Source organism: Megalops cyprinoides, chromosome 1 (genome assembly GCF_013368585.1).
Source record: "Megalops cyprinoides isolate fMegCyp1 chromosome 1, fMegCyp1.pri, whole genome shotgun sequence".
In the NCBI taxonomy this organism is placed as follows: domain Eukaryota; kingdom Metazoa; phylum Chordata; class Actinopteri; order Elopiformes; family Megalopidae; genus Megalops; species Megalops cyprinoides.
This window is the reverse complement of record NC_050583.1, coordinates 46,432,362-46,456,463: the sequence shown is the minus strand read 5'-3', so window position 1 is coordinate 46,456,463 and position 24,102 is coordinate 46,432,362. Positions and strand designations below refer to the sequence as shown.

The window sequence follows — 24,102 nt, the reverse complement described above, 5'->3', positions numbered from 1 at the left end:
GGCCTCTCATGTGCAGGCCAGGTAGCCAATCCATACAGACCTAAGCCCAGCTCAAAATGTATTTATTCCTCATACATACCCAATGCCAAACTCTTTTACTTACATTCTACAATTTCTTACAGAACTCAGATCACTTCTTCAGTTACATGTTAGTTACCCCCTTTTTTGAATTGGTGTGTCTGGTGAGGTGTTTGGATTGCATTGCAGTGATGTTTTTTAGGATTAGATTGGGTGAACGGAGACAGAGTTGGAGGGCACTGATACCCCAGGGCCAAACCCAGCCCACTGGAAGGGATTAAAGACACAAGCCCACAAGCCCCTCTGCCTCAAAACAGTCATGGGAAGGTGGTGATCCAGGAAACCTAAAAATCTCTGGAGCCCTCGTGTGTAACCAGTGACTCAAACTCAAACAAACCACACAGTGATCCATTACTATAGGGGGAGAACAGTCTTTTGATTGGTCCTTATGAGCTGCTGATTGACAGCATGTGGTAGCTCTGCTCATTGTCTGGTTCATGAAGCCTCTCTCTCGCTTCACTAGTGGTCAGTCCTCTCTTTTTATTTTAATAATTATTATTATTAGTATCTGTCATTCGCCACAGCTGTATATAGAGTAACAGTTCACATTGCTCAGAGTGTACTGTGGCACAGCCCCACCTGGGAATCAAACTTGTAACCTCCAGGTTCTGCTCCCAGCTCCATAATTACTGTACCACGCTGGTGGCTTAAATCATTTGACCAAATTAAAAGCATGAATTAAAAATGTCATCTGTAATGCTGATTTTCTTTTCCTGGCTATGAAGATGGTGGGTTTTAAATGGTCCCTGGAGATGGGTCTTTAGCGTGAGTGGAAGCGCTCTCCTCATTGCAGGCCTACCAAGGCCCTCCTCCGGCTAAGCCCTGAAATCGCTAATTGCCGCTTTAGCATAGAGGATATGTATGTATATTTATATTCATGTAGGACCTGGGGAGAGGAAGCTGGAGTATGCTCATCGTAGGAAGGAAGCTGATTTCCTGTGTTTTCTCATCCGACCTTGCTAAGAAGTGAGACGTACAGATGCAGGTGTAGACACCTGGCCTGGGCTTCCCGGAGCGCTCTAAGCCTGGATGGCCTCTGTAAATGAGCTGGTGGATGGTGCGCTACATGTGTGCTCTGATAAGGGCGTCTGCTGTTCAAACCCGTGATAGAAATGTGTAAATAACACCAAGAAGAGAGAGGCTTTGTTTTAGCGAGCTACACCACAGCACCAGCAGCCGGATTAACCAATCACCGTGCGGCGTAAACATGCCAGCACGTAATTACACGTTACGCTAGAGCGAGAGGAGAGACGACCACGTGCCCTGCTCCTGCTCCATCTGCTCCTGTTCCTCCTGCTGCCGTTCAGGAAGGAGACTCTCAGAATGGCCGATGAGTCACAGACACCAGCACCATAGCAACAATGGACATGAGATGCCAGGGCTAGACCTGCTTCATCACCACGCTGAGAAGCGTAATGCCACCCACACTGAGTTCAGCAGCGAGCAGCGCCTCTTTCAGACAGCATTGACCTGCAGATGTGTATCGTGAAGGGCACAGGGCAGGACTGTGGAAAGTGCTGGTGTTTGTAACGGAGGTCCTGGGTTATTCCGGCTTGGGTTTGGAGATTGGGGAGCAGCTCTGTAAGCGTGTGACGGGGGGAGGGGGGTTGTCCTCTCCTGGACTCGGCCTCCACCTCATCTTCTTGCACGTTAACCGCACAGTCGCACAGTGGTGGGTTTCACCTCAGGGAGGCCATGTGTGCACAGCCCAGCATCTCTCCGGGAGGGGGACAGTATGGGAGCACCGGTCTGTGGTCAGATATGGAAGGGAAATATTTATCTTAGGGGCACTTGGCGAGGGATGCCGAAATGGGAGTCTGTGATCTGTGATGTATTTTCCAGGCTTTGGCCTGGAACACTCCTAATCAGTTTTTGATGGATTTTACAGCGCCCCAAAAACAACAACATCAAGAAAAAAGTAAGGGGAAAAAAGTTTTAATTTTTCAAAATTCCTCAGCATCTTCTCACTCCACATAGGGCATTATTACTGTTTATGTTACTATTGTCTTTCCTCTGTCAGCGGCGTCTCTCATTTTAGTAGCAATAGCAATCATAACACTCATAGTGGTCGTGGTAAAACACTGTTGACTCGTGCAAGGATGAGCAGGTTCATGTTTCGTTTGTTTTATTGCTCTTTTCGGTCACCGCTGTGTGAGCGTTTGGTTGGAGCGTCCGTGCTGTAGTGCCCCGGCTGTCAGCGCGCGGGGGGGGGGAGATTTGGGGGGAGATTTGCAGTTGCGCGCACTGGCTCTCCTGCCCTCCTCTGTCCAAGTGGAACCTTAGTCCAGGCCCGAGTTGCAGTGACCGCTCAGCTGCGCTGCGCCTCGGACACGGATGGATAGGTGCGCAGCGAGATCATTCCTCCTGCCACTCTCCCGCCCCTCTCTGTAGCTTGAATTATTTTTGGTATTATTGTTAATAACACTATTATTAATCTCTGTGCTCATTCTTTTAATCTGATCTATTCATCATCTGTCTGTCTGACTGCTTTATTTAATCTGTGTATCTTTCAATCTGTCTGGTCTCTGATGAGAAATTAATGAAGGCACAGATGTATTTATCCATCCATCACAGGGGGGAGAGACACGTCTTTCTGGGCTTTTCTTTTCTTCGGCGTGTTGTAGGAGTTTTGTCTCACTGCCAGATGTAACCCGTTCTGCAGCTCGGAGCTGCGCACTGCTTTGAGTAGAACACCTGGATAGTGCGATGCAGTCATGAATGTGGGGTTTATTTTGGATTGCTCAGTGGATTTGAAAGCCTTCCTTTGATCCAAGCAAAGATTGTTCATCCCCCCCCCCAAAATGAGGGTGTGAGTGTGTTTTATTCCGTTCTGTTTCGTTTTTTGTGAGAAACAGAGAGAGGCGGTGGCAGGATGCAGTGGGTGTAGTGTGTGCTGCACACTGATGGCAGCTGTGTGTTTACAGAGGAAGGCAGGTGTGTGGAAGCCTCAGTGTCTCTGGTGCCATCGGTGTGTCTGAGCATGTGTTGCTTTACTCTACTCATCCTGTGTGTGTGTGTGTGTGTGTGTAGGGGGGGGGGGTTCCAGCTGTTCTTATCCAGGTGTTTAGAATCGGGGGGGGGGGTTCCAGCTGTTCTTATCCAGGTGTTTAGAATCGGGGGGGTTCCAGCTGTTCTTATCCAGGTGTTTAGAATCGGGGGGGTTCCAGCTGTTCTTATCCAGGTGTTTAGAAACGGGGGGGTTCCAGCTGTTCTTCTCCAGGTGTTTAGAATCGGGGGGGTTACAGCTGTTCTTATCCAGGTGTTTAGAATCGGGGGGGTTCCAGCTGTTCTTATCCAGGTGTTTAGAATCGGGGGGGTTCCAGCTGTTCTTATCCAGGTGTTTAGAATCGGGGGGGTTCCAGCTGTTCTTCTCCAGGTGTTTAGAATCGGGGGGGTTACAGCTGTTCTTATCCAGGTGTTTAGAATCGGGGGGGTTCCAGCTGTTCTTATCCAGGTGTTTAGAATCGGGGGGTTACAGCTGTTCTCATCCAGGTGTTTAGAATCGGGGGGCTCCTACTCTTTCCCCAGAAGCATTGAAGCCCCCCGGGGCTCAGACAGGCCTCTATCACCTTTGTCCTTCTCTGTCTCTGGTGGCCTGTAACCCGCGCCGCTTCTACTGACCTCAGCACCATTCATTAAGCCAGAAGGTTTAAAAGGGCTTTAGAATAAACATGCTACCAATGCGACCGCAGTCTCCCAGGCCCCGAAAACCTTGGGAGATGTTTTCATCCTGGAAGGTCATGCTCTTAGGAAAGATCTTGAAATGACAAGGAGAATCAGTCGTATCTGAAAAAGACATGCGGCTCACATCATCACTGAAACGTGTGAATGTTCTGTTTCGGGGAAATCGTTGCCAACGCCTGTTAGACTAGCAGCCAAAAGCATTGCTGTGATTGTGACATTTAGAGGAGTGAGTGTAAATTATCTGATGATTTGGTGACCCCATGAAGGGGGTAAATCCAGATCAGCTCGCATTTTTCAAAGGAATGAAGCTGTTGCAATTTATTCTGAGGGATGATTTGCATGGATGTTACCAATTAAGTTCCAAAAAAGATGTCTTTTCTGGGTAGAGCCATAACTCTCGAAATACGTCATCTGGGCAACAAAAAAAGCATTTGGCTCTGATGCGTTTTGTTTTATGATCCGTCGCAAAGTTTGCTGTTTACGAACTCGCAAACATGAACAGGCAACAAAGAGGGCAAGAGTTAGCCTCACACCGCCGCCCCTCCAGGAGAGATGTCTCCTAACCCCAACCATCTGGCCACAGCTCGGCCTTATATTCAATCACTGCAGAGAGGGACGGTCTGAGACCCCACAAACCCGCCAGGAATCGCTGTAGCTCGTGTTAACCTACGCTGGAACTGTGTCAGCGCTAATCCGGCCGGACCTAGAGGGCACGCGTTCCACAACATCAAAGAGACGCTATTGGCTACCGGACAAACTCTTGAAGCGTTTTCTTTTTTTTTCCCTTCTCAGCCCAGTGCGGTGGGTTTTGGCCGGGAATGCTGAGTCCCAGTGTGCCGAGACTCTGCCCTCCTCCTCCTCCTCCTCCTCCTCCTCCTCTCTGTTGGTCACCTTTGTGCGAAAGTGCATGTGCGTGCGTATGTGAGTGTGTGCGTGTACGTGAGTGTGTGTGTATAAGTGCATCTGTGGTCAGTCGTAGAGAGCGTTTTGCCCATCCATTTGGAGGAGGTTTGTTAAAGGTTGGTCAGTATCGGTTAGGCAGTGGTTTTAACCCCTTTCTCCTGTTTTTGCCATCGATGGCTGTTCGTGGTTTTACCGGGATGGTTGCTAATGGCAGCTTAGCACTGTCCAATGTCCTGCTGTAGTACTAAGCCTCCCGTGTGTAGCAGTTAAAATGGAGGTGTTCTGCATAACTCAGTACAACAGCACAATTCACAGCCGCACACTCCACATTATTCCTTTGGAAGTGAAACTGAAATTTTTTATTTTCATTGGCGGGGGTGACTGTTTGGGCAGGCTGACCCTGTAGCAAACACGCACCTTAAACAAGGCCAGTATGTCCTGGAGCAGTCTTACATAAATGCTAAGAAGCTTCCACTTCTGGCCGTCTGAGTGCTTGGCTCTTCCTTCAGTGTGGTTACAACGGTCAAGGATTTCAATTAGCAGGAGCTTCAGAGTTTAAGCCTCATTGTAGATCATAATTTCCTGAAGCTGGATATTGCCTTTCCCCTCGTGGGGAATTAAGGGATGAATACTATAATGGAAGGTTTTATTAAAACCTGACTTGTTAGTTTATTTATCACTTTGACTTTTTTCCCTGTGCTGTCTTTTATAAAGTTTTCTCTCAGGAGTAAGTTAATAGTCTGCATCTATTCCATAATTGAAACCCTGCATTTTGGCTTGACTCTGTTAAAGTCAATCAACAGTGGTTTATAGTGCTGGGCACTCATAATAAACAGTGGTTTATAGTGCTGGGCACTCATAGGACTGTATTCTGTATTGATAGATCTATTATAGGGCCACATAATTAAAAGGACATTTTAGGATTAAATGAAATGTTGGTGATGATAAGTGAGTATTTCTTTTGTTTAGACAGCAATGTCACATCAGATTGTGATGTTATTAGCCTGTTATTACCTACCTGTATCACGCCAAAGAAACAGTATTGATGTGTTATTAACTTGATATTATGGCGATACATCACATCAAAGGAACAGTAGTGATATGTAATTAATTTGTTATTATCAAACTGTATCACACCAAAGGAGCAGTGTGATGTGTTATAACATGTTATCATCCTGTTTTGCAGAGCAAGTCGGGCAGGAAATCCTCAGCAACCTGCACAGTGACCGGGAGAAGATCCAGAGGGCCAGAGAGCGGGTGAGTGTGTGCCCTAACCCTAACCCGCCCGACCACGCCCTGCTGCTCCCAGTCTCACTTTTTCTCCTGTTTCCACTAGATGTGCTGTGTGTGTGTTACTGTGTATCAATATACACACGTGCGCTGCTGTCATTGCTTGCTTCTGTGTTATTACCAGAATGACATCTCTTCATAGCTGATGTTTCTTTTTTCAAGGGTGGGGGGCGTTGTTAGCCACTCTCTTTCGATATGGTTTTGGTAAATCAGTTTTTCCCTGTGCGTACTGCATGTAGAAAAAGCCTGCTTATCTGTGCTGGTTTTGGTCATTTAAGCATTCATTCCTGAAGCAGACAGAATGAAGTGACCAATGGGAGCACAGGAAATGCTGCATGTGAGAGGCCTAGGAACACCACGTGTCTGTGTGCGTGATCCTTTCCCAGCACTCTCTCTGCTGCGGGGGTCACAGGTGAGGCGCTCGGAAACGGGGGCGGCTGAGACAACTCAGACATCAGGTGACAGCCCGTGTCCCGGCGACGCAGGCAGGACGCACCGCGATTGGCTGGCAGGGCCCGGCTCGCTGGGCGATCGCTGTCAGGGGGCTGTTTCCGATGGCTCTTTGTGAAGAATGCTTAAAGATCACAACATGTCAGCGGGCGCGGCGGCCGATTTCAAAGGAAATAAAACATGTCCTTTCAAAGGTGTGCTGTCTGCGGAGAGTAGCCCTCCACAGGCCACTCCCTTTAAACACACTTTGCCTGGGAGAGAGATGTGAGGGGAGATGAGAGGACCAGTAAACTGCCTGTTTGTCTTTTCCTTTTCTTCTTTTTTCCTTTGCACTCATGGAGGAGTCGGTGGGAGTCCACACACTCACACACACCACAGCATACACACACTCTCCGACACATACAAACACTTTCACTCTCTCCTACACACATGCACACACTGACACACTGCAGCATACACACACACTCTCCCACATTGTGATTGTTGCATTGGCCTTGTGACCTTGTGTCTCCAGCATTCTCACGATCACTGTCAAAAAGGGGAAAAAAAGTGTCTTTTTTGGGGAAGAGCTGGGGGAATCTCTCGGGAGGAATCTATCGCAGAGAGCACGCCGTCGGGCGGCTCTCTGGCTGCACTGAGAGCCAAAAGCCTAATTCCACCCAGAGCCGCATCTGCTGCGAGGGGCCTGTGGACCAGGCAGGGGTCTCACCGCCAAGCGGCAGAGATATACAGAGTGAGGAGGAGAGCTCAGAGCCACGGCCCTGCAGCAGAAACCTGACGACGCCCAGGATTCAGGGGCCGTTTGTCATGTGCGGTGTCAGCAGTCTGTGACACGCACGTACGCACACAGTGTCTCACACACACATTCATGAACGCACATATGCACGCACATATGCACACACACGCACAGTCACACACCCTCACACACATTCACACACACATAGTCATACGCATGCACATACATACACACACACACTCCCCTCCTGACAGAGGTTTCTCACCTCTGTCAGGAGGAGTGTGTGGGAGAGAGTGAGAGACAGAGAGAGAGAAGGAGAGCGAAAAAGAAAGAGAGAGATAATATGTGAGGTTTGTTTCTCCAGAGGGTCCTGCCCTCCTGTTGGTCCTCCTGAATCCCCCTCTAACCCCAGAAGTGACATCACCACCACGGGTCTCATTAGCCCTAAACGAGTCTCTCCATGGCTCTGCCTGTATCTCCCCGTTTTCCACATAAACACAGATTCTCTCTGCCTGAATATGTATGAGTGTGAATGCTCATTTGAACTTTCTCTTTTGTCTCCAAAGCTGAGAGAGACTGACGCCAACTTGGGGAAGAGTTCCAGGATTCTGACAGGAATGCTGAGAAGGTAAGAACAAGGTAGGCCTGGAGGTGTACTCTGTGTGATGTTTATTCCTCTTACCTGTGTTCCACGCACTCACACACACACACACACACACACACACACACACACAGCAAATACACACCCATATGCTCACATCGTCTGCCTCCTGAAAATGCACCCTGACACCAACACCAGCATACACAATGTACAAACGCTGCTGCTCTTTTCAACGGCAAAATGATTTCTGCTCGTCTCCTAAATCCATCGGCTCCCATGTGGGCGCTCTGATGCTGACACCTGGGATTCAGGTGTAAACACCGGGATATATAGATAATATCCAGGCTGGTGTGTGTGCGTGTGTGTGTATGTCTGTGTATATGTGTGTGCATGTGTTTGCATACAGCTGAAGAACAAAACCTTTACATAAAACCGTAGACACACTGACTTTCTCTGAGAGTCAGCTGTGTTTTGTAGGAAGGCCCTACCACTCTCTCCTTTTGGATATGTCAGTACATGAATATGTCTATAACTCTTACGTCTTTAACTTATTACCCTTCTTACCCTATTGACCATATTGTCTTAAAAACTTCACTCCAGGAGTTGTAGGGCATGTGCACATGTACATGTGAGAGCATGTGTGTATATGGGCGTGCACACAACACACACAGATACATTCTGTTTCTCACATATACACTCTCACATACACATACACATGCTCTCTCTCTCTCTCTCTCTCTCTCTCACACACACACACACACACACACACACACACACACACACACACACACACATGCACACTGTCTCTCTCACTCACACACATGCACATATACACTCTCACATACACATACACATGCTCTCTCTCTCTCTCTCACACACACATGCATACTGTCTCTCTCACTCACACATGCACATACACACTCTCACACTCTCACATACACACACACACACACACTGTCTCTCTCACTCACACACACACACACACACACACACACTGTCTCTCACATACACACACACGCGCGCACACACACACGCAGTGGAGTGTATACTTTGTTTCTGGGATGCAGGGTGGCTGTGTGCATCATTCTGGGCAGGTGAAATTCTCTTCATCCCGCTCACAGAGCCTCCAAAAAAAGACTGGAGAAAAAAAAACACCTCATGCCGCCAGAGAAGGCTTCAGAAAAAGAACAAAAAAAAAGGAAAAAGAAAAGCAACATTCAGTTAAACGTCTGTCACATCTCCATTTTATAAACTGCCGGGGCGCCTGCCCCTGAACCGTGACGCTACGTTTCTGATTAAGAGTAATATGTAAATGACACCAGCTAAATTTAAAATCCAGGCCAGGAAGGAAGTGGCAATTGAAATGGATGCTTCAGCGGCTGTAGACAATCAGGAGGGGCAGGAGGCGCGCGATAGTCTCGCCGTGACGGCGAGTGGAACCCATATTCTGCATATGTCTCCATTTTGTCAAATCTCATTAGAGGGTCCGCCTGCACGGTGTCATTGGAGCTGTCCAGAAATCATTCATCATTCCCCCCCCCCCCCCCCCCCCCCCCCCCCCCCCCCCCCCCCCCCCTTTAGTTTAAAGTAAATAACGCGCAGTTATTTGAATAATATCATATTAATGTTAAAGTTCAGCTGTCACTTAATGGGAAGACTTAATCACACGTAGCATTTAGAAGCGCACTGCCAGTGTGCGGCTGCCGCTGCCTCGCGCCCAGGCAGCAGATTCAAATAAGGATTTATGAGTTTTCTAAACCAATGCGTTTCGCCGGGTTTATGCTTGGCGGAGTCCGCTCTCCCCGGTATGAAAGCAGAGACAGGCTTTTTTAAATAAAATAAAGCATTTCTTAATATTGAGTTTGTATGGGCTCTCAAAAGTCATTTATAACCAGGGAGCGCAGAAAAAAAACAAAAAAAAAAAACCAAATAGCCAGCACTCTGTCCTTTGTGTGGATCGTGCTCAGCGCTGACAGTTTGGCCATTCATTACGCTGCATCTGTGGGCTTGAGAGGATTGATTAATATTGTTTGCGCGCGTGTGTGTGTGAGTCTGGTTTCCTTCTCAGCGTTTTGTAGTGGGCGTTTTGTTTTGTGTAAAGTTTACGGCTACCGGCGGTGTATGAAAATATCACTTTGTGTAAGGATAAGGAGGGGCCGCGCGGCTGTAACGCGTGCTGTTTGCGTGGCAGGCGTTGCTGTCTTTAATGTCACTGCCGTTACGTTCCTGCAGCACGGCGCCTGACGGAGGTGTTCATGTTAATCATCATTTCTAACCGTCGGGCATTGATAAACGTAAAAAAAAAAAAAAAAAAACACAGCTTTCTTTTTCGTTTTTGGGGGGGTTTTTTTTGTTTGTTTTTTCACGGTCTCGGAGACGTGCAGGTTGGTCCTGCGAGCGTTTCGGGTCGCAGCATGCGCCGCTGCGGCCTCGGACGGGGCGCGCCGGAGACCCTGGCAGGCGCGCGGCTCCTTTGCATTGCTGCGCGTGCTGTTTGGGCTTCCTGCAGCCGCGGTAATCACAGCCGAAAAGAGCCTTCAGTGTTTACCACACATTATAGGCATAAAACAGGCTGTACCAGCAGTGAGAATGGCAGCAAAACAAGGGGGAAAAAAATCCCCAAACACAAACCGCAAAGAGAATGAAAACCCCGATCCAGCTATTAATAATGTGCGGGAAAGGAAGGCTTCAGTGACAGTCTCTTGTTTTTTTTTTTTTAACCTTTTTTATATCCCAGCATGCAACACGCTCAGCATTGCAGCTAGACTGACACCTGCCTCTGCTTGGAATAAATTATTCATTTGTGCATCAGAAGCCCTAAGGGCTTAGATTATATTGTCATGGTCTTGCTGATCTCATTAACTTTTAATGCTGTGATTAGAAAAGCAAAGATATAAAAAAACAAACACATCAATGATATGTTTCTCTTTCTCTCTCTACATCTACATCTATATATGATTACGTTTTATGTATTTTTAGTTTTTTTTTTTATATAAGCATGTGTGTGTTTCTATATGTATGTGTGCACACACGCAACAATCGAGATTTATGGAATAAATTTGGTTCTCAACAATTTGAACGTTAGTTTTAATAACTCCTAATTGAACGCAGTCTAGTTTTCTTCAATTCAAATGTACATTAGGTTATTTTCATATGGTGGAGAAGAGTCCAGTATGTTGAGTTTAACAGGGACCAGCGTCTAATGAGCACTTTAAAAGGCTGCAGGAGCAGGTCCTCCGCGGGCGCCCAAACCCCCCAGCATGGGGTCACCTGGCTGGGGAGCCCATCCATCTCATGCTGTGGGGACAAAATGACACCTGAAAGAAATATTGTAAGTCAGTGACCTGTTACCGGCAACACGCTGCATATTGTTGCATTAATTTTGGCTCCAAATTAAACAGATTGGCGGGTGAGACAGAGGTGAGCTGGCGGTGAAGCATGGCGGCTCTACCGCGCTGCTTCTGATCCTGTCCCTGTGTCACAGCGAGGCGAGAGCCGGCCCAGCTAACGCTCCTCCTGACGCGCTGCCCGCTCCTCCTGACGCGCTGCCCACTCCTCCTAACGCACTGCCCGCCCCTCCTGACGTGCTGCCTGCTCCTCCTAACGCACTTCCCATTCTGACTAAGGCACTGTGTGAATGCGTGCCGTTATTAGGTTGGGAGTTGGAGTTTTTGGGGCAGCAGAGTGTAGTTGTGGTTACCCTGTAAGTTTGCTGGTTTGAGTCCCAGATGGGGCAGAGTCATTGAATGTCTGCTGTGAGTAAGTTGTGCTGGATAAGGCCGTCTTCCATTATGCTTTTAGTGATAATAATAATACCCATAACAATAATAATAACAATGAGCCACCCTGGTTAAACCTGGGCTCCGATGGACACATGCCTTACTTTGAGGGAGTGGGGGGGTTGGGGGAGGGTGGGGGAGAGTGGGGGGGGGGGGGGGGGGTCACAGGTGGCAGGGACGGGGGCCGGCTGTGGTTCTGCCTTTGAAATGGGGAAGGAGCTGGGCTCAGAGTGAGAGTCACTGCAGCGCGTACCAAGCCGTGGACACAGTGCTGCTGACACAGAAGCAGGCCTCGCCTTGGGCTCCCCATGCTGTTCCGCCTCTGAGACACATTCATACAGCCACCTCTGCGCTGGCCGCCTGGTTGGCCTTGCCTGTCAGTCCATAACTACACATACACACCTCTGCTTCCATTGTAGTTAGGCTTATTATTCTCAAATAATAACCAACAGATGATTGTGTGGCGGTACATGTCACAGGAGGAATGTGTGCCTCATCTTTATAATTAATATTAGTAGTAGTAGAAGTAGCTTTAGTAGTAGTATATAATACATATACTACTACTGTAATATACAATACACACACACAAACGTGTGTGTGTGTATATATAAGTATTTATATGTGTGTTGTGTGTGTGTACATGCTGACAATATAATTCTATAAAATATAATTATATAAGAATATATTATCTTAATCATTGTTATCATTATTAGTGGTAGGAGTAGCAGTATTAATGTAAGTGTAGAATTTGCGCTGTAAAGAGAGACGCTCTGGTGTTTTACTGTCGCACCGTCACTCGCCGCTCCCTCCCTCGGCGGCGTCGGCAGCGGTGGCCCGGCGTGAGCGACGCGGGGCGTGGGCGACGCGGGGCGTGAGGACGTTCACTCGGGCCGTCGGGGCCCTCTCCCACTGGCTGCCGCCGTTTGGCACACATCGGCAAACAAAGTGAAGAGGCAGAGATGAAAGGGCTCGGTCCGTCCCCAACATCTCCAAATTTACACTTTCCAAGCATGGGGAAGGCTCCCCAGCCTGGAATATTAAATATGCGCTATGTAGGTCATATAAATAATGACATGCAGAGGCTCTGCGATGCTAATTGAAGGAGTCTTGGGAGGCAGCTTGAAGTCTGTTGTGAAGTCTAACAAAAAGATTTAATATTATTTTTAATTGAAGCTGAAAGATGGAACAAATTATAGTTCAGTCTTGTTTTTAATATTATTCTTTTATTTATTTAGCTGCCTTGTCTTCCCATAGCTGCTTGCAGAGGAAGCCTTCATTAGGATGCAGCAGCCCTGGGGTGGGGGGGGGTCGGGGGGTCGGGGGGGGGGGGGGGGGGGGGGGGGTTGTTGGGGGCGTCGGGGGCTATGTTTCAGCAGCTCCCAGTCCTGATCCCTCAGACCGATTCAGGGGGAACACAGTGTGTTTTTAAGCTGTCAAAAGCCTTCAGGGTCTGTACCGCGCAGGGCCTTACTGTAAGGCCACATAAAGAAAAATAATCTCCATGTAAATAAGGGTAGCTTTTTATTTTGAAAAGAAAAATCCCATTTCCGTGAGAATTAAACAGCGTGTCCTTAACAGAACTTTAACTGCGCGCTCCGCAAAGTTAGTTCACTGCGACAGTGTTTGCCAGCCCGTTTCCATCTACGAAGCTCTCACAGGCCAAGGACAGCGAGACTCCAATCATTTCTGTCTTTCATCAGAGAGGAGCGGAAAAGTACGAGGTGTGGCACTCACCTCCTTCTGAATTCCGCTTTGAGTCGCGCTTTATTTTAGCTTCCGGTGTGGAAGCTGAGACACTGCTCAGAAGCACCGGGCGCATTAAGTTGTCCTGTGAAGTACGTTTCAAATCTCAGCCATTACATTTGATAACATTTCAATGATGTATTTTGGTCTTGTGTTTCAAGGACTTTTAAGTTCAAATCTGCATGGAAAATTAAATGTCAGCCTTGCAATTCTGATTACAATATAAATGCCTTTTTTCCTCAGGACTCTTTAGGTTTGTTACATTATTTAATGGTTATGAAAATGTACCACACACTGCAGTGTAAGTTCAGATTCTGGATGAGGTTTGGCACAGGAAGGTCATGTTTTGAACTACAGTAAAACCTTCGATGTAGAGGTTTTTTAACTTGTTTGCCTGGAGACGAACCAACGTTCTTTCCACTGTGTTTAAAAATGTTAAATAATACACACAGGTCATAGTTGATGTTTCTCAATGTTTGCAGCCATGTTGATGTGTCATGTTTTGCAGACGTTGTTGAACATTTGGCTGTGGTAATGGACTCGGAGTTTGTGTAGATTTGTGAAAGAACATCATCTGTGTTTTTCTGCTCTTCACTTACAGTATGACACAAATCCCCCTTTTCTGTGCTTTTTACCATCACATTTTTAAGTTCTTTAGACCTGTGATATTTTTACATCTCTGTATGAATACAGCCAGCCTCTGCAGAAGACTGCCCAGGGGAAAGATACCTCTGTTTCAGCATGATGTGGCTGACTGCAGGTTTGCATTCCATCACCAACCTGTATAACCTGAGTGTGCCAAGCTGGCACCTTCACTGGGCACTGCCAGCCTTCCTCAAAGAGCTTTCCAAAAATGAACATTTCTGTTTGGTGACAAGTTCATATACAGAGCCCCTCAGATGGAAATATAAGTTAAACCCCCGCGGTCCACCGCCAGAAGAGCACAGGAGAAGGTTAAATAAAATACGTCCAAAGCCCCTTTTGTTGTTGCTATTTTTTCTTTTATTTTTCTTCGTTAGTGTTGCTGTTTTGCGACTGAACTTTATTAAGTGTGAGTAAGAGGAGCAGGAATAGCCAGAGTGCAGTGAGGAGGCTGTTCTATTAAAGCTTCTCCCCAGAGCTGGGGCCATCCCTGCGGGCCTGCAGCTCCAGCTGACTCTGATCTTTCCCCCTGCGTTGCTGCGGATAATTCCTTGTACTACATTTGTACTCTTTCCCATCTATGAATTTATTCAGCATCGCTGATATCCTTTAAGTTCATTTTCCTCTGAGACAGCCAATCTCCGCTATCATTTCTCTCTGAAATTTTTTTTTTTTTTTTTTTTTTTGCATGTTCCTGGCAAACGGCTTCAACCGTAAACGTGAAACGGATCGAGTATTCTATCGTCCTGGCAACGGCAGCTGCCTCTCTTTTTTCTGTACATTACTGTACCATGCATCCCGCCAATCCCAACAGAAGTTCTCCTGTTTTTTTTTTTTGTTTCTTTTTTTTTCTTTTCTTTTCACTTTGGCACAGAGCCAGATGAGATGTGTGGAAAAAAACCCTAAAAAAAACTGAACAGACCTTTGTTGAACTTGGATGCTGTAGGTTTTGAATTCTTGACTGAAACAAACAAGTTATTGTGGAGATATGAAAGCAAACTGCAGTGATCACACAATGCGTGTGAAAGTGGAGCAGTGTGTGTGTTACAGCAGTGTACGTGTGTTAGAGCAGTGTGTGTGTGTGTGTGTGTGTGTGTGTGTTAGACCATATTTCATGTGTTACAGCAGTGTGTGTGAGAGTATGTGTGTATAACAGTGTGTGTGTTATAGAAGTGTGTGTCTTACAGCAGTGTATGTGTGTTATAGCTGTGTGTGTGTGTTACAGAAGTGTGTGTGTTACAGCAGTGTGTGTTATAGCTGTGTGTGTGTGTGTGTTACAGCAGTGTATGTGTGTTATAGCTGTGTGTGTGTGTGTTACAGAAGTGTGTGTGTTACAGCAGTGTGTGTTATAGCTGTGTGTGTGTGTGTGTGTTACAGCAGTGTGTTGTATAGCTGTGTGTGTGTGTGTGTGTGTGTGTGTTACAGAAGTGTGTGTGTTACAGCAGTGTGTGTTATAGCTGTATGTGTGTGTGTGTGTGTATGTTACAGCAGTGTGTGTGTGTGTGTGTGTGTGTTACAGAAGTGTGTGTGTTACAGCAGTGTTTGTTATAGCTGTGTGTGTGTGTGTGTGTGTGTGTTACAGAAGTGTGTATGTTATAGCAGTGTGTGTGTTACAGCAGTGTGTATGTGTGTTACAGCAGTGTGTGTGTGTGTGTGTTATAGCAGTGTGTGTATTACAGCAGTGAGTGAGGAATGAATATCTGTTTCTAAGGCTTTCAGTGCACTGTTGCAGTCTCATGTGACCACTCCCAGCAGCTCCACACAGCTGAAACATCCTACCTCATAGCGTTTTCTTTACCACACCAAACATTGTGGATCCTGATCTTGGTGGTTCAACACACTTTTTTTCTCAGCCTGAGGTCTGTGCTGGTGTCTGTGAAGCTATCTATGGTGTTATCTATGATGTTTTTCCGGAGTGTTGTCTATGGTGTCATCCCTGTCTGTTTCATTGTTCTTTCATTACTGGTTTCTTCTGTCTTTTTTCTATTTTGTCTCTGGGTTTTTTGTTTTTTGGTTTTGTTTTATTGGTGGAGGGTGGGTTGGGTTCATGCGTGGAAGCATGGAGGCTTCTCCCTTCCTCCTCTTCGTTGCTGATATGAAAGATGAAAGGTCTGGGAGTTGGGTTTCTGCGCGGTCTCGTGCGGTTTATCCGCTGTCCGTGGAGACGGAGGCAGTGTGGAAGTGACAGGAGACTCTGAAGCCTGTCGCAGCCGCTTTTTAGGCTCATTATGTATCCTAGCCTTCCTCAGAAATGATGCCATTTGTCCCCACAATGACACATAAACTGTCTCTGTTTCTCTCACTCTCTTATTAGTGTGTGTTGAAGGGATGTTTTGGGGGGAGAGAGAGAGAGAGAATAAACAGATTGGGTTTCTGGGAAGTGGCTGTTGATGTGAAAGTGCTGCAGTGCATTGTGGGCCGTGAGGAAGCAGAAAGGTTGACGTTTTGCACATGCAGTTTCCGCAATTATTTCCCCATCACTCCGGCTGCTGCGAGGTGTGTGCACGCGTCTGTGGCGTTACCGCTCGCTGTGTTAGACAGCCGAGAGCGCGCCTCTGCATCCTCTTCCTCTTCTTCCTCTTTGCTCCTCTCTCTTTCCTTACACACATTCTTTCATTTACATTCACATTCACCTTTATTCACTTGACACTTTTATCCAAAGCAACTTAAGTGAGGCAGAGTACAACACAAGCGAAAAACCATAAGGAGTCAACAATATTAGAAGTGCAGCTTGACCAGGTTTCAGTGGTTGGCCAGACAGGGTACCAGCTGGCTGGTAGAGATAAAGAGTGTGTTAAACCATTAGATTAATTTTTAAATAGTTTAATAGGAAACCGTTTTGAGACATGAAATTCCTTTAGGTGGTGGTGTTTCAGGTGTTCAGGTGAGAGTGGAAGAGCTGTGTCTTCAGATGTTTCTGGAAGGCAGAGAAGGACTCAGCTTTCAATACCACATTTTTGAGTAAGATACAGATAGACCAGCATGTCTTCACGCCTTTCCCTTCTGATCAATGCAGGAAAACCCAAGGAGAATACAGGCCGTAAAAATGAATAATCTTTAATAATTTCTCCTTTACATGTTCATACAACACAACAATGTCACGCTGCCCAGTGGAGAGTGAAAGCAGAAAGCCCGCAGTCAGGGGAGTCTGCGTGGGGATTTCGTCCTGGTTTGAGTGCTGAGAGGAGAGGATGTTTTTCAGGATCCTTCTCTCTCTCAGTCCCCGTTCCCCGGCACACTCAGCTCCTGCTGGATGACAGTGAAGTGATGGTTTATTCACCGCCATGCGGGTGAGGTGATTCCGTACAGGACGATCACAGACTCCTCTCTCTCATCATTTAAGATCAGTGCTCCCTTCTCCCTTGAAGTGGCTAAAATGCCTCTCCTTGGGTACACAGGCGTTTGATGTGGTGTCGAGTGGCTGTCGAGCCGGAGCCTGCGTGATTCCTCGCAGGGGGGGAAAATGCATTCATCCCAAAGTTCCCCACAACTTTTGAGTGACAGTCCTGAGGCTAGCGTGGATGAGTATAGCGCCTTTTCTTCCAGTATGTTCCGGGAGCGCCTGACAGTGCGGAGCATGTTCTTCTCCCAAGACTTTGACCTGAACGGTACCTTCCAGACGCAAAGCGGCGCTGGAAACGTGAAAGATGGCAGTCACCGCGTGCGAGCGTCCGATCTTCGGCTCTCCTGTAACACAACAGAGTGCCGGCCGCCTCATTCAGACAGAGGGGCTTTGTATTCTCTGCAAATGAAGGATTCACCGCTATGTAAACAGCCAGGTGAGACGACCTCTCCTGCATCTCCCCTGCATGTGCGGGGAGTTGCCATCACGTTCCTTTGCCTCATTTTTTCCTGTTATTTATTTGTGGTCGGAAATCACTGGTCACTAGTTCAGAGAGGTCGCCTTTCAAATACCACATGATCACTAATTCAAGGAGATCTCCCTTTGTGTACCATGTTATCACTGATTCAAAAGAAGTAAGACTGCTTCCTTCTGATTGGACATACTGGATCATGATGATACAAAATCACTTAATTTTTGTTGCGTGTGAGAGTGGATGTGACAGTTTCTGTTCAGCTTGTGGTTGTTTGGAGGGATGTTTGGTTAAGTCTTTTCCTATTTAATTCTGTTCAGATGTGATAGTACTATAAAGAAGTATCTGTTTTTGCCCTTTTGTTATTAGACTTATGGACGTGTTTGAGTTACACAAGTAAGAATGACACTGTAAGTTATTCCTGTTCATTTGAGGCTCTTAATGAAGTCAGTAGTGCAGACAGGTATTCAGTAGTACAGACAGGTAATTAGTTTTTCAATGGGGTCTTGAACCGTTTATTGAAGAAGCAATAAACCTTAAATGAGACAGCTGCCTGGATTTTTTATTATTATTAACAAAATGGATATTGACCACAGAAACGGTTGAATAAAAACTGTATCTCTGTATGAGCGTAAACAGTACCTCCAGAGCAGAGTGTGTGTGTGATAAGGAGCAGAATGAAGGTTGAGGTGTGGAATTAAGATCCTCTTTCAATTAACAGCTCCGTCAAATCTAATTAGCGGGGATTTGAGCTGGAGCGCACCGCCTGCCCCCAGGAACCCGGGTTCAGAAACACCGGGTCAGGCCCCTGCACTCTGACCTGCAGGACCATGGCGCACGGGAGCATTGTTATCGTGTGTCACTCTGCATAAGGGTGTGTGCTTAGGAAGCAGTTCATAATACACTGAACGTGTTCAGTGTTGTATTACTGGATTAAATACAGTCCATTAGACATTTTAAATAGATAATTGCAATCACTGATATTTTTTCCAACAGTTCCTTGCATCTCACCAGAAGTCAAGAGCTGTTTTTGAAAGCAAGCTGTGCTTTGTAGAAAACAAGACAAAAAAGCACCCCCCACCCCCACCCCACCAGAATCATTTAGAAATGTTTAAGCTGCTTTTTCTTTCTGTGTTGCTGCTGCTCTGATCTATCCCTGCTTCCCTGTAAATGTGTAAAACATTTACAAGTGTGTGGGTTATTTATATATTTATATATATATATATATTTCTGATGTCTTAAGTCTCGTGTCTCCTTGTGCGCTGGGCCTCGCTGCGGGCCCGCTGCTTTCAGGAGTGCTGGGGGGGGGGGCACAGAGGGCAGGGAGCCGCTGTTTGGAGGGCCGCCTGCCCTTCCGCGCGGGCCGGCCTGAAAAGAATCCCTTTATCGCCACGCACACAAATGGAAAATGTGGAGAGGCTGGGACATTGTTGCATTGGAAGCTGGAGTATGCGAGGAGCCCGGGTCCCGGAGGCAGGGCCGCGGCTGCTTGTGTTTGAGTGTCTTTGAGAGCGCCAGGCGCAGGGTTCTCATCGAGCGCTCCCAGATCCGCGCCGAACAATTAGTGCTCCGAGGCGAGGGAGGAGGAGGAGGCACGCGATTGGAGGAGCCCACAATGCTCCGCCTGCGCTGGATAACCTTTGCCATCGCACACAGCTCCTTTTCTCACATTATTATTATGGATATTGCCTATGTGAACACCAGTAATAATAATAAATATTATTTTGTTGTCCAGCCGCACCAGCACAGAGCCATCAGGAGGTCTCAGACCTGGTTTACTCAGGCTCAGCACACCTGACCTTAAACAGCGTAGTGGCTTTCCTTGAGAGATGCGTGAAGTAGAACACAGCTCCCAAACCAGGGGGAAGGTGTGTTATGGGATGTGTTATCTCTGATAGTGATGGGAATTGTAACTGAAAGGTTGCTGGTTTGATTCCCCACCGGGGCACTGCTGTTGTACGTCTGGATAAGAGCATCTGCTAAGCACCTAAATGTAATGTAAATGGGCTGCTGGACATGCACTGGAGGAGGTCTGTGACAGTGCTCTGTGTTAGGCGAGGTGTGTTAGTGGGGACTGTGACAGGGCACTGCATTAGGGGAGGTCTGTGGTAGGATCCTGTGTTATGGGAGGTGTGTTATGGGAGGTGTGTTATGGGAGGTCTGTGACAGGGCACTGCATTAGGGGAGGTCTGTGGTAGGATCCTGTGTTATGGGAGGTGTGTTATGGGAGGTGTGTTATGGGAGGTCTGTGACAGGGCACTGCATTAGGGGAGGTCTGTGGTAGGATCCTGTGTTATGGGAGGTGTGTTATGGGAGGTGTGTTATGGGAGGTCTGTGACAGGGCACTGCGTTAGGGGAGGTCTGTGGTAGGATCCTGTGTTATGGGAGGTGTGTTAGGGGAGGTCTGTGATAGGATCCTGTGTTATGGGAGGTGTGTTAGGGGAGGTCTGTGATAGGATCCTGTGTTATGGGAGGTGTGTTAGTGGGGGTCTGTGATAGGATCCTGTGTTATGGGAGGTGTGTTAGGGAAGGTCTGTGATAGGATCCTGTGTTATGGGAGGTGTGTTAGGGGAGGTCTGTGACAGGGCACTGCGTTAGGGGAGGTCTGTGATAGGATCCTGTGTTATGGGAGGTGTGTTAGTGGGGGTCTGTGATAGGATCCTGTGTTACGGGAGGTCTGTGACAGGGCACTGCATTAGGGGAGGTCTGTGATAGGATCCTGTGTTATGGGAGGTGTGTTAGTGGGGGTCTGTGATAGGATCCTGTGTTAGGGGAGGTCTGTGACAGGGCACTGCATTAGGGGAGGTCTGTGGTAGGATCCTGTGTTATGGGAGGTGTGTTATGGGAGGTCTGTGACAGGGCACTGCGTTAGGGGAGGTCTGTGACAGGGCACTGCGTTAGGGAAGGTCTGTGATAGGGCCCTTGGCTAGGGGAGGCCTAAGCTGAGGCTCGCACTGTGCTGGGGGTGGTGCAGATGCCAGGCAGGGGTGCCAGGCCGGCCAGCAGAGGGCTGATAAGGCCTCAGGTCTGCCCCCACTGGATGCTTGGGAGGGTATTCCTCATTCACTTGGCACTCGCTTAGCCTGGCCTAGATTGAGGAGCTCAGTGAGATAAGGGCCATTGTGAGGGCTGGAAAGGAAAGCCTGTGAGTCTGCTCTGTGCCTTTCAGCGCTTCCCTTTTGTTTCTGACGGTGAGGCGAGCTTCTCGGACGAGCGCGCTGCCGACAGTTGCTCAAATGGAGGTTTGATGCAGCGGAGAGGCGTTCTAATGAAACGCCCTGATAAAGCGCTCACTTGTAATTGCTTCATCTTTATCAAGCGCCGTTCTGCGCTAACGTGTAAAAGGGACGTGTCAAGGAAAATGTGTGTGTGGGACTGGTGACTCAATTCACTCTGCTTTTTTCATAAAAGAGCACAGCTGCCACTTGCCGTGGCATTTTATTTAAACATGTCTCTCCCTCACAAGGCACAGCTTTCATGGCTTTTTTTCTTTGTCTTTTGTAATTTTTTTTCACCCCCTTTCTTTTTTCCCCCCAATTATTATTACTTTTTGTCTTTAAATTAATAACCGTGTTGATTGAATTTTCAATGTCACTAGCTCTCGGTAACTTGGCGGAGAGGATTATGCAGGGAGAGATGGCGGCCTCTTAAAATATGTACAAGGACAAGGACCCAGCAACAGGAACCTGAGAGCCTCCAAAAGTCATTTTTTTTAATAATTTACTGAAAAGCATATTCCGGGATTTAAAAAAGCATGCCGCTGTCCTCCTCTCCTTGGCTATTGATTGTGGGAATTGCTGTCTTTGTTGCTTTTAAGGGCAGTTCAGACAAAGCATGCACAAGGTTAACGGCAGGGGGCACGTTTAGGATGCGCTGAAAGTCACAGCTCTGAGACAAAGCCTTTGCGTACCTGTGAGGTGCAGTTAGGCCATCTACCAGGAAAAAAGAGAAATGAAAACAGTGGGTGGGGGGGGTTTCTGAGGACAAAGCTCCTTCATGAAGAAGTTTGCTATTTTTATTGTTTATTTTGTGATCATTTCAAAATGGAGCAAAAGCACTTCTTTAAAGTTAAGAAGAGTGAAATTCTGCAGCGTTGTTAATGGTGGCGGTGATGTTGTCAGAAGCCAGGCGGTGAAAGCATTGGAGTGCCTTTGAAATGAACCGTCCATGATCTGCTTCTCCTTTCAATGTGTTTCATGAACGACAGTGAATAAGAAGCCATGGTGTCCAAACTGCAACTGGCCACTCAGGCCGAAAGAGAAGGTCTCTCCATATAAATGTGTATTTCACGTTTAAGGTGCATTTGATGATATGTCTGTACTAATTAAAAGTATTTTGCTAATTAACCACACTCTCACACTCTCAGACACCCTGGAGGTCAGTCCCATGCTGTTATTTATTAAAAAAAAAAACAATGTATGCATACACGTACATACATACATACATTTACCATTTACAAACTATACATATATATGTATATATATATATATATATATATATATATATGTATATATATATATATATGTATCTGTATATATGTATATGTATCTATATATATATATATGTATATATAAAATTACCAATGTATTGTAGTAACATATCGTTATGTACATATACATACATTCATATATATTCTTAAATGTATGCACACACTGCAGTGGTAAAATTACATAATTAACATGCAGATGTAATAAAAAGATGTACTTTTTGTTTGGATTTCTGTGTTTTTACTAGCATGCATGTTTGCTTGCATAAGTGAGTCTGTGGCGGGCCGCTCTGGCTCTGGGGACAGAGTGGGTTTGAAATGTTTCACATTCCAGTACGCTGGCGCTCTGTGTAACTGAAACACAGAGGACATGAACAGATCACTTCTCCTCTAAGTGATCTCATCACTGCCTGTACTTCTGGGGTTTTTTTTTTCTTTTTTTTCTGCAAATTGGCTGAGCATGACTGCTGGGAAATGAGCTGTGCCCTGCGACTGAGCAGCAGAGCATTGTGGGAAGAGGGAGCCGGAACACTCTCTTTATGACACGCGGTCTCTCTGCCGTAACCCCCCAGTTGAAGCCTCTCTTTTACGCTCAGAAAATAATGGTGCTTTGTCTTTTTTTTCGCTGTGTTACTGTTTTTTTCACTCCATTAGATACAGGTTTTTTTAAGCTTAAAGGACACATCAGTGAGATGTTTTGTATTTTCCTTGATTTGTTGTTCAATATAGTCTTGTTTGCAGGTATAGTGTAATGTGATTTTTGTAAAGGACCCCCTTTTACATAAAAAAAAACAGTTGCAGTACAAAGTCTTTGGACTAGGGAGGGTAAGCATGTAAGAGATATTTCACTCTGAATGAAACCTAAATCACACTTTTGGCCTGTCAGAGGTAATGGGAGATACCTCTGTACAGATAGACAGGCAGACAGACGGGGCAGATGCCTCTGTACAGAAAGACAGACAGACGGGGGAGATATCTCTGTACAGACAGACAGACAGACGGGGGAGATATCTCTGTACAGACAGACAGACAGACGGGGGAGATATCTCTGTACAGACAGACAGGGGAAGGAGTCCCAGCTATGCAGTGGTGTAGCGCTGAGTCCTGTTGCTCTGCTGTGACTCACTGGCACTTTCTGCTTGTTTTTAACTTGAGAGCAGTCCTGCCAGCGTAGAGTGCTCCAGTCAGGACGCTTTGATGGAAGGTTCCCTGAAACTGGACATAGATAAATAAAACCAGCGAAGGGCAGGACAAGTGCTTGGGACAGTGGCAAAGTTTGGATTTGTATGTGTGTGTGTGTGTGTGTGTGTGTGTGTGTGTGTGTGTGTGTGTATGTTTGTGTGTGTGTGTGTGTGTGTGTGTGTGTGTGTGTGTGTGTGTGTGTGTGTGTGTGTGCGTGCGTGTGTGTGTGCGCGTGCGAGTGCGCTTTGTGTGTCTGTGTGTGGTGTGTGTGTGTGCGTGCGTTCGCGTGCGTATGCATGCATGTGCTCTGTGTGTGTGTGTGTGTGTGTGTGTGTGTGTGTGTGTGTGTGTGTGTGTGTGTCTGATCTCAGCTGGCAGTGCCCGGCTGGGCTTGGCTGCCGTCAGTGTTGTTTGGGCTTGCTGTGGCTGGCAGATCACCTCAGTGTTGCCCCCGGCTCCCCGCCAGCTGGCCTCCAGCGCTCCCAACCCTCGGGCGACCGGCCCCGGCCCCGCGCCGCCGCCACGGCAACAAACACGCCCCCACCTACGACCCAATAAACCGCTTACATAAGGACGTCGCATCAGCGCGGTCTGCCCAGTCGTGAGAGAGACCCACCATCGCCCCAAAGAAACACTCGAAACACACCGTACGAGCTGCAGAGTTTGTCCTCAGCAAGGTCTGACATAAACCCTGAGTAACGTCAGAAAGGCTG

The 24,102-nt window shown here is 47.1% G+C and overlaps 1 protein-coding gene across 4 annotated transcripts in view; it reads left to right on the top strand.

The window, feature by feature from the left end:
- Nucleotides 1-24,102, top strand: part of vti1a (vesicle transport through interaction with t-SNAREs 1A) — a 137,048-nt gene that overhangs the window by 81,200 nt on the left and 31,746 nt on the right. For 2 of the 4 annotated variants that reach the window (XM_036548323.1, XM_036548314.1), the window contains 2 exons: nt 5,852-5,922; nt 7,708-7,769. In XM_036548323.1, coding sequence (XP_036404216.1) covers nt 5,852-5,922; nt 7,708-7,769 — 133 coding nt within the window. Of the gene's footprint in view, nt 1-5,851; nt 5,923-7,707; nt 7,781-24,102 lie in introns of all 4 variants that reach the window. The other 2 variants (XM_036548339.1, XM_036548330.1) reach the window with 1 other exon arrangement.